The sequence below is a fragment of the Opisthorchis viverrini genome (genome assembly GCF_000715545.1).
Source record: "Opisthorchis viverrini unplaced genomic scaffold opera_v5_376, whole genome shotgun sequence".
NCBI classification, from domain to species: Eukaryota; Metazoa; Platyhelminthes; class Trematoda; order Opisthorchiida; family Opisthorchiidae; genus Opisthorchis; species Opisthorchis viverrini.
The window spans coordinates 23,223-34,617 of NW_008752033.1; the positions used below are offsets into that span (position 1 = coordinate 23,223).

The following is an 11,395-nucleotide window of genomic DNA, read 5'->3' on the forward strand; positions in this document are numbered from 1 at the left end:
ACTCAATCAAACGCTTCAGACCAAACGTGTTCAACACTGATGAACAACGATTGTAGTTCAAGCCAACATGTACTGCAATGCCGAGAATGCTTTGAGTCACTATTTTCCCAAGTCACTATGATGTTAAAATTACTATTTTCGAGTACATGGTAGAGAACGTTACTCTGGTTCACCAATGAAGTCCATTTAGGATTCCACGATACTGGCTTAGAATCCGAAAATCAAAAGTTTTGGTACCAAAACTTCATACTACTGGACGCTCCCTTATTGCCACTTGTCTCAACAACATCAATGCTATTCTGTGTAAAAATTATACCTAGAGAAAATAGAAGCATGTATGCATCATAGTCGTAAAGTCAACACAACTTATAGGGTTTCAAATTTCTATTCATTTCCGCAGAGATATGGTGAAGAATTAAATGTGAGTTTTGCGGCTGCTACCCAGAATGTCCAAAATCATTAAAAATATTCTAATGAAGACACTATTTAAGCTGATACGCAAACAGTGTCCTAATCAGAAGTGACCTGTTCTGGATGAGCCAAATGATTTCCCGGTTTGAACCCCTTAGAATCAGCCCAATTCGATGGCTGCACTACCGGCAACTCGGTACCATCTTCAAACGCCAAGAACCGATACAAATATTATGCGTTGTCAGAGTTTTTAAAAAAAAATCCTCGGTCAGCCAAGACCATGATTTATTATTTGGCGGACAGCAACCCACCATTACTCGCAATAACCCAATCTACTTGTGCCTTAAAGACCTCCATACAGTGTACTAATTTGTATTGATAACACTCGGGATCTGAGATAGTCAAACGATCAATACTTTTGCTCCCGTAAAAACAAGTCAAATGTTTGAAACCAGAGATTAACCAAATTGCATAGGTAGGGAGTGAAACTGAACAGCAATGATGGAAAATTGTTTCTGCTGCTCAGTCGAACAATCAAAATTCACTGCCCAAATTTTTCGTGTCAATTATTTTGTTTAGCTTACTCGCGTAGCTGCTGAGGACATCGCAAACCCGAAAAGACTCGACTTGGTGATTGTAAGTTCTCCAACGTGACAATCTAACTATTTCACGTATAAACTTTGTTCAATACGAATGCCGTTTACTTCAAGTGTACGCTGTACAATAATATGAAAATATTCACAATGATAGGAGGCGCCGAACCTGAGGCAACCTTGCATCAATGTCAAACGGTTGAGGCATGCGTTTGTGTGCACCCACAACGTTCACCCTAGATTCCTCACGATAAACATTCCTATTTGATGTGTTCAGTTACTTTCGGAGTTTTATTCAAAATTCTAATAGTACTCTCGATCTGCGTACTATTATACCTGCAGCTGAAAACAGTGTAAAGTATGTTAAAACAATAAGGTTTATTTTTGACGAAATTACTTCCTGTTTTTGCATGAAGACGAAAATAATTGAGCGTTGGTGTATAAACCCATGATGAAAAATTACAATGTTTGCATTGGACGCGGTTAAATCCTTGGCCGGGACAAACATTCAGGTGGTCTTCTCTGTCCGCATCTGAAAAGCATTTTCTCAAACCAGTTCTCAACAAACCACGGCTTCAATTAAACCTAGCAATAACGAAACTTGTGACATTCTGAAATGAGAAGTCCCGCTCCCCGCCATCCACGTTCACCTAAACATCGCATTACTCTTGTCAACAGCCTTGCCCGTTGGATCAATGAGTGATATTGGCCATTGATAGCAGTCGGTCGTTTGTGTGGATTCTGCAATGGATCAGGCGTTGTCATCATCCAGATACCCCAACGTCTTTGGTGTGGATTGTCATATAGTGAGGTTGGATTTCGTAGATCCGAAAAGGAGAGGTCAGTGTGAATGTATTAGTTTTGTAGCGGACCAGATATAAAATTCCATCATTCATGCCTACCGACAACTTGCTTTTCTTGTTACTCCAATCAGATCAACCCATTTATTCCTCTCGGATGGTTGCATAGCATAACACACATTTGAATGACAGTATTCTTCTCACGAGGAAACACGCCTCAAACTAATGTTTTATTTCGCCCATAGAGTAGAATCAGATGACGAGGTTAATGTTGATGCAAACTGGCAACACAACAATTTGTAAACCGAAGACTCATTTTCCTGTGATCAATCTCTTCTGAATGGTGTGTTTTGATTCACCGGGAAATACAATCGATTGGTTTTTCAAGATTGTTTTGCCTTCCATGCAGCTCATCAAAACATGGACTAATCAGTCCCCGAGTTTCCGCCACCTCAGGTTCAACTTGAATCCAAGTTGGACGGAACTGGTCAAATCTGTCGTTTGAATGCGAGTTGTTTTGAGCAAAATCTCAACAAGATTCCATGGAATCCCCCGTTTATATTGTTCCGCTTTAACAAGACGTGCTGCATCACGCCACCTTACGTTTCTGTTGGCGAACATCACAACGACGGATTCGACTGGACTCGGCTGAATCTCTCGTATGCGAAGGGCCGTACTTTTCTGATATCTGGCGAAGCAGACAGTCACACCAGAGTGGTGATATATTTTCAACAGCTTATCTTGCAACGGTCAGTGCGGGTTATGCAAAATTCAACATTAATACAACCAGACAAATGATAAATAATTGCAATGCAAATGAAAGCTTTTCAAGACGTGAGCTTGCTGGCGCATCAATCAGCTTGCTGAAATGAGCGGGTTTAACAAAATTCCGAGCAGAATCGATTCGTCAATGAGCGTTCAGCGAAAGAACATTACCGAACGCAGTGGCGATTAGTTTCCTTCTATTAAAAAAGACCTTTTGACAAAATACCCCGTACAAAAACCCTTTTGTCAATTCGAAGGCGTTTCATGCCTGATTGTAGGGAACATTTTAAGTCAAATTTTGAGAGGATGATTATGTCTGTTTTTTTTTAAATTTTATACTTCATATTGAAGATTCATGAGGTCAACATGTAGAATAATGCACTCATGTTTGCATTGTTGACAGCGGCAAAGAGACAACGTCGCATTTAAACGCTGGTGAATAGCCCTAAGCCTTTTCTTTGTCGTTGCAATAACAGCTAACTGTTCGAAATGTGCCCGGAATATTAGGCCAATTTGATTGGTGGTTAAAACAGGTATTTATTCCGGTGACGTCGGAAACGCAGTTTGAGTGGCACCGCTAGCGAGATTCAGCAGTGGAATTTTATTTTATGAAATATTACCTGATTTCCAAATATCGCTACCATCCCCTCGTGAGGGTCATTGTAATCTCTCTTATTTGGCCGACGTACTTCATTGACATCATTTTTCGATGATCCATATCTGGATTTCTACCTCCAATAAATTCTAGTGACTTCTTTTGGTGAAAAATACTTTAAGGTAAGTATTTCCCAAGTTACATCAGCAAATGCAACATTCATCGCAACATATTTTGCTAATATTGTGTAGTCACTTAGCGAACAGAGTTGGAAGCTGGCAGCGACTCCTCGTAGGGCCAATACAGACAGAATCCAGACCAATAAATGCCAGCTCATGTGCCATCGCACGTACTCACGAACCAATACATGATTTCCACGATCCTATACATGCCGGTTTTCTCGATGAAACTTTGCATTTCTGCATTCTCCGAGAGTATGCACTTGATGATTGTCACTAACGATGGAAATTCCTTTTGATATTTCAAATTTCACCGGTTAGAATATTTCCTACGTCCCACCCGATGAGCTCATAACCCTTTCAACATTGTATGCTCAATCTCTAGATCAAAATGTACAACAAAAAGAGCAAGAAAAATATATTTTCAATTCAGGTGAGCAAACAGGTGCACAATGACATTTGTCCAGAGAAATAAAATTAGTGAGGCAACCTTGCATCAATGTCAAACGGTTGAGGCATGCGTTTGTGTGCACCCACAACGTTCACCCTAGATTCCTCACGATAAACATTCCTATTTGATGTGTTCAGTTACTTTCGGAGTTTTATTCAAAATTCTAATAGTACTCTCGATCTGCGTACTATTATACCTGCAGCTGAAAACAGTGTAAAGTATGTTAAAACAATAAGGTTTATTTTTGACGAAATTACTTCCTGTTTTTGCATGAAGACGAAAATAATTGAGCGTTGGTGTATAAACCCATGATGAAAAATTACAATGTTTGCATTGGACGCGGTTAAATCCTTGGCCGGGACAAACATTCAGGTGGTCTTCTCTGTCCGCATCTGAAAAGCATTTTCTCAAACCAGTTCTCAACAAACCACGGCTTCAATTAAACCTAGCAATAACGAAACTTGTGACATTCTGAAATGAGAAGTCCCGCTCCCCGCCATCCACGTTCACCTAAACATCGCATTACTCTTGTCAACAGCCTTGCCCGTTGGATCAATGAGTGATATTGGCCATTGATAGCAGTCGGTCGTTTGTGTGGATTCTGCAATGGATCAGGCGTTGTCATCATCCAGATACCCCAACGTCTTTGGTGTGGATTGTCATATAGTGAGGTTGGATTTCGTAGATCCGAAAAGGAGAGGTCAGTGTGAATGTATTAGTTTTGTAGCGGACCAGATATAAAATTCCATCATTCATGCCTACCGACAACTTGCTTTTCTTGTTATTCCAATCAGATTAACCCATTTATTCCTGTCGTATGTTTGCATAGCATAACACACATTTGAATGACAGTATTCTTCTCACGAGGAAACACGCCTCAAACTAATGTTTTATTTCGCCCATAGAATAGAATCAGATGACGAGGTTAATGTTGATGCAAACTGGCAACACAACAATTTGTAAACCGAAGACTCATTTTCCTGTGATCCTTCTGAATGGAATGGTGTGTTTTGATTCACCGGGAAATACAATCGATTGGTTTTTCAAGATTCGACTTGTTATTTAAGTGAAAAATTGTAACCTTATGCACATAGACCCATTTGTGAATTTCTGGTTCCGACCCGTGCAGTTTGTATGAACATAATAAAATATACCTAGCTCTGTGATACATAGATAATAAAATAATTAAAATAAAACGATAATAGCAATAATGGAAACGAAAACTCCGCCAATAAAAGGATATATGACAGACAATTAAAGGAGCAATTAAGCTGAAATAAAAGGTATCAGGGTTTCTGAAAATTTACTTTTTAAACATACAAGCACAGCGTTAATTTACGCTATTATAGGTTGAATTTCTTGTGTATGAAATTTCTCAGTGTCACACACAGTGCACACGGAATGACTGTATCTTATTTTGGTTTCGTGCTCTATTCCGATTAATGCCCCAAACTCATTTGTTTCATTCAACTGTGTCGTCGTATAATTGTCACCCGTATTTGAAAAGATATCATGACTGGTTATGAGCGGACCACAAAGTCAGTGGCTATATGGTGGACATAGTCTGGCAAACTCAAATTGGCTTTACATTTAAACGTTTTAATCCACCATCTGCAGCGGTAGGCTGGCCCAAAATTTACGGTAATCTAGTCAACCAAACGCTTTAGACCAAACGTGTTCAACACTGATGAACAACGACTGTAGTTCAAGCCGACATGTACTACTGCAATGCCGAGAATGCTTCCCGCCAGAAATAGAAGAGCAGGTATGGGCAAAGGACGAATACATGCATATGAATTCTAGCCTCTGCAACGGACGAATACATGTGCGACTTTTCCATCAACTGACTGCATGGTCTTCTTTACATAATCACTTTCACGGTTGCCGTATCCGCGGTCCCATTTTACCTACTGGTAGAAGGCAGAAGGCCTTCGCTGCAGAGTTATGTATTGAGAAACACAGACTGAACAGTTACAGCTTATTGGACGGGGAAGCAGAACTATCATATGCGCCTTGCTTATAAAAACTGTGTATCCATCATCTTCTCAAACTTTTCTACCCAAAATTTCCCGGATATTCATAGACGCTCACTAAATTCTAAACGAATGCTACAAAGAGATTCCACAAATTCCGTAATAAATCTCACTCTTCAATAGACGCCAAGCGGATTTATGAGAAACCACATGCTACTCGTATGCCCCATCAGAAGCATCTACCGTTACACTGGTATCAAAGGGGGTAGACTTCATTCACTAATAATTTCAGATATAACTTCCCACTCAGTACTGAAAACTGCTGACATCGGAAAATTGAATGCGTAAAAATGAGAATTATATTTCCTCGGGTTACACCCCGTTCTACCCACAGCTGCTTCGCAGTGCGGACAACCTTTGAACCGTTCACCAGGTGAATAGAACTACTCCCCTCTTCCAAGCCCTAATGTTATTAGGATGGCGATTCAATCAACTACAGCTATTCCACAATGTGTTTGTCTCCGAAGGGGTGGCACCAGTAGTTTCCAACACGGACTTTACTGTTTCAGAAAGCGAAAATTTGTTTGCGCAATCAGATCGAGTGTCTGAATTACCTGACGCGTTGAGAAGGTGGAATGTTAAATCAGACGGAAACGTTTTTTGAGATTCCGCGAAAGAATTTCATAAGATGACTTCGCAGTAACTTTTATGTAATTCTTACCATGTGCTGATGAGGAGAGGAAAATAAGTCGGACATTAGACTTAAGTTGCCTCTTGTTTGTCAGCCGAGATCCTAAAACTGGAACGGCCTCCCGATGGAGAGCTTCTTCACAGAGGGCGGGTAACAGTAGTCAGTTACATCGAGTAACTGAGCAGAGTTCTTAAACGTGCGGACGCGACGTTCAGCAAATTAATTGTTCGCTCAAACCAGATCACGAAGATTGTCCAATTTGTTGAAATTTTTTATCTTGAGTATTGGCAGTTTATGTACAAAAGCCTCCCATTACGGAACTGCAAAATATCACGTAATTCGCAGTTTCTGGGGATTGTCCATAGATGGCGGCACTGTCCTGTTATATGTCAGTGAGTCACCGAATTCCAAATTTTTCACGATTCATCCGGCTGCTGGGACAAAGTGCTCCAGATCGCGGGATGCATTTTCTCCAAATACGTGTTGTTCAAGTGAAGCCTCAATCTGATAATTCGTGACTAAACTAGCCAGTATCCACGTGACCCGATGACCCGTGACTGAAGGACGACTGACGCTATATCCTCTCTCAGTGCGAGTCAGTCACAGTTTTGATCCGAAGCTCGTAGTTGAAAACTTGGATGTTGGATAGACCGACCTGTGGTTTCATGAGTTGCGCACTGTTAATGATTCAAAATAAAACAATACAGCTTTACGACACTTCTCGTTTTTTACCATTACATATTTCAAAATCTCCTAGCATACCGCAATACCGATGTCAACAGCTTCAGTGGTTGTGCAGTTACAGAAATCTCCATGGATAGATTATCGGTTGGCAGAATATGGAAACGCATAATCATGCATTCGAAAGCATACCAGAAATGTGTTATTCTGACGCAGATACGCTGTACAGGTAGCCCATGGGTAAGCATGGCAGCTAATACCGGTGTACTTCCAAGGTGATGATACAAGATACACCTGAATACACAAAACGATTCCAAGATAGTACCTGGGAGCCACCTGCGCAAGTTATGGTCGGAAAATGGGCAACCATTATGGCGAAGCATATGGGCATGTTTCTACTAAGGTGACATGTGATATGCAGATATCTGAGCAGTCGGACAAGGACAAGTAAATATTTGGCTGTTTTTTTTAAATAGAAATACAGGATATCGAATCACATGCCTTGTTGGAATTGAGGCCAGGTTAGGTCTAGATGTTGCCAGGTGAAGACTGCGAAGGTGATGTGGTATTATTACCTGAGAAAATAAGTTGCCGGTTGATTCGTTGACATCAACGCTTGACCTGTACCTCTCTCTAGAAAGGTAACCTGACACGCCATACAACCCACGGCGAACTCGGTTTTTCAAAACGGTGTTAGTGAAGCGGGCAAATATACACACATTCTAGTTTTTGCTTGGGCGTGGCCAACACTGCCAAATCTTGCTAACCTTACATTCTGGTATGTTTCATTGCTCTCTGAAAGGGTTCATAAGACCACCTCGTTGTAAAAAAAATAGATGAAAGCTATTTTGAGTTTGAGTTCAACGATTTTGCAAAAAATGCATGCGATGAGTGAAAAATCTGATAATACTTCTGCCACCGGCTGTAGGAAAAATAAAAAGGTACTGAATTGCAGTAGTCAGGAGTACCAAACAAGCGAGCTTCCACATGCAGAATACTTTGGAGTCAAGAGGTGAAATGTGTCTTGAGGTTATCGTGCATAGTCAACCAAGTAGAGCGAAGATGGCTGAATTCAGAAGCAAGAACCATGGCATCAGATAGGTTGATAGACAACTGTTTAGACATTACTAATTAGATACCCGAATGTGATGAACTCGTTGAAATTAGACTGCCGCAATCGAACCAGTATCCTTGTTGCCGATGATGATGATGATGATGATGATATTAATGTACCACGTGGCAAAACTTCACAAGCAATGAGTTGACTGGACCGATCTGAAATCATATAGATCATCAACAGATTTGATACAATAATATCTACAACACCGTTCTCAGAGATATCAAAGCCTTCATTTGAAAAATAGCGTTGTTGACATACGAATGCAGACAGTTTCATTCTGGCATAAGCACACAATGCGTGATAATGAGAGGTTTGAACAAATCACTAACGGCACTGACAAATCACCAAATGAAAAAAACAGATTTCAAAGCCTGTGGTTGTCTATATAATAAAGTGTTCATTCTAAGGCGTAAAAGGTTATGCAAGACACGCTTATCTACGCAGACGGTGTTTGTCGATAATATTATACATTGGGCACAGAAAACTCGAATTTGACGTGGTCATACATGGAACTCGACTACAATCCGAAGACCGACGACAGCGTGGACGACGCGGCAGCTCCGATAACGGGAAACCGTCTCACTGGTTGCATGTGACGTCTTGCTGGACAGGTTTTTCAACTTTATGTGTTGCGGGGCTAGCGAGCAACCAAAATGATATAAATGTATTGCTGGAACCGAATTACTCTGTTGAACTGGGTAATGCAATATCTTATGCGTTATATTTTGTCTCTCTAAAAGACGTACAAACCTGGCCTACTATATAGTGACTAAAATGCAATGGTGAGAATAACCATTTATGGAGACATTCCTTAAAAGCTTTTCGAATGTCATAAGCAGGGGGTCAAACATTCGTAGTTTCTATTAGAACCCACTTGTCTATGTGTGTAAATAAAATGCACCGCTTTGCTTTATGTGGTTGAGTGCCCTCATTTCGCATGTTATTCTCAGGGAACTTGTAAGAAACACATCGCTCAAGGTTGGATAGGCTGCTTCAATGCGTGAAAACATTGTTTGCAGGCTCCTAGAAGCTGATTTTAATCCATAGTTGTACATAAAATGTTCTATCCTCAGAAGGACACTTTCTATCCAGCGATACTGAGCACGACATTGTCTGTGTGAAATGCACTAGCGGCGAAGTAACATCATGTGAAGAAACGTAATTTAAGCTAACTCCGTGTCACATTCAGTCAACACGATGATCCGTAAAGCTTTCTCCGGACGATCTGGATACGCCGACAGACACCACTACAGAATTGATCCAGCGGGTCTCATGGGTAGGAACTATTTTCCTTCATTAGGTAACGAGCACCGTAAGCTGAGTGCCTTAGGAGTATCCACCGAAAGAAATAAAAGAACGCCAAATTCGAAAGAAACCAAGAAGAAGAAAGTGGGCGTCAGATGGATTACTTAAGAAGTCACGGAGATAGGATATCTCTCAATCACCTGGTCATTTCCAAAAGCAGGTTATCCTAGTTAGAAACTGCTCTTGGTAAATGCCACTCCAGCACATGTGCACTGGAAGGTCAACGGAGCAATCATTACCACCAAGACAAGGCAGAATCTCAATGAGTCCGTTTGCTTGTGTGCAAGTGGCTGCGAGATAAAACAAATTAGACTGACATTACAGGAAGTGAAACCGTGTCGAACAAACTGCAATCAAGAATAAACGGTTCAGTAGAAGACCGTACTTCACACGCAACATGTACTTTGGAAATGCTAAAGATATCCGTACTGAAAGTACCTTTGTTCTGCAGCAATCCTGGTGCACCGTCTAAACCACATCTGAACCAAGGCTCCTGATCGGATAGGATTATTTTGTCAAACCGTGGTTGGCCACGATTTTGTTCATTACCACTCCGCTGATCGTCGTCGCCGGCTGATTAGGCACGGCTGCCGCCCCGATCCACCACGATAGGTGTTCTGTCATTATCACGATGTATTGATTCCCACTGGTTGTCACCGGAAAGGGACCCATGACGTTAACTGACCACAACTCGCCAATTTCTGGGACAGGAATAGGCTCTATTTGAAGGTTGCCCCTATCGCATCCACTTTCGTTAGTTGGCAACGCTTACAGGGTACCACATAATTCATAACCTCACTTCTCATCCCGGGCCACTAGGCCCTTTGCCGAAGAAAGTCGTACGTCTTGGTGCATCCTGTGTAAGCCATCTCGTGTCGTTTAACGCTAAGATACTGTCTCAAGACGCGAGGTATCACGGGCAGCGCAACATCCGAATCCGCGGCGTTCTAGGATAGTGTGCCAGCTTTTATTCAGCCTCAGGCGATCAAAGCGACTCTGGAAATTTCTTGTCTCCTTCTCCGTTCTCAATACTCACTAAATTCAAAAAGGCGGGTACGACCATCCGTAACGCAGGATCCTGCCATTGGAGTTGCACCAACCTTCCGGGATCCAGTTCGATGACAAGGCTGTTGGCCCCAATCATGGACTTGGGGACCTCATCTTCAGCCGCTGGTCTTGACACTCAATCAGCCAAGTGATTGTCCTACCCCGCAACGTGCTGGATTGTGAAGTCGTACTCTTGCAAGCGAAGTGCCAAGTGCGCAAGCTTCCCGCAAGGATCTCTGATGGCCTTGATCCACTCTAGGGGTTTGTGATCGGTTTCGACATGATATCTTTGCCTCCACTTACCCAGGGCCCAGACGATCGCTAAACATTCTTTCCCAATGCTGGAGTACTTCTGTTCATCGTTAGTCAGGACGCGACTGGCATATTCGATAACTCCATTCCTCTGCTTTAGGACTGTGCCGATGCCGCGCACTGACACGCTCAAAAGCCTCATGTGCCTCTCCGGTCCATGCAAACTTCCGATTTCGCCCGAGCATGTCCCACATTGGCGCAGCGATCGTGTTGAAATCCTTAACAAACTTCTTGTAGTATGCTGCTCGTCCAAGAAACTGCCGCAGAGACCACTTTGAATTGGGAGCAGCACAATCCTTGATCTTTGCCAATTTTTCTGGCAGTGGGCTAACTTCTCTGTGACCCACTATATGCCCCAGCAGTGTCACCAAACTCCGATCGAGCTGTGTCTTGGCTTCATTTAGCCGCAGGCCAGCCTTGGATCCGATTCAATGCAGCCCTCAAGTGAACTGCGTGCTCTGATTCCGAATTG

At 42.0% G+C, this 11,395-nt stretch overlaps 1 protein-coding gene across 1 annotated transcript in view; it reads right to left on the reverse strand.

The window, feature by feature from the left end:
* Positions 1 to 10,708, reverse strand: part of T265_15168 (hypothetical protein) — a gene marked incomplete at both ends in the record, with an annotated part of 31,103 nt that extends 20,395 nt beyond the window's left edge. Inside the window, one exon of the mRNA XM_009176903.1 lies at positions 10,601 to 10,708. Coding sequence (XP_009175167.1) covers positions 10,601 to 10,708 — 108 coding nt within the window. The remainder of the gene's footprint in view (positions 1 to 10,600) is intronic.
* Positions 10,709 to 11,395: the final 687 nt, after the last annotated feature.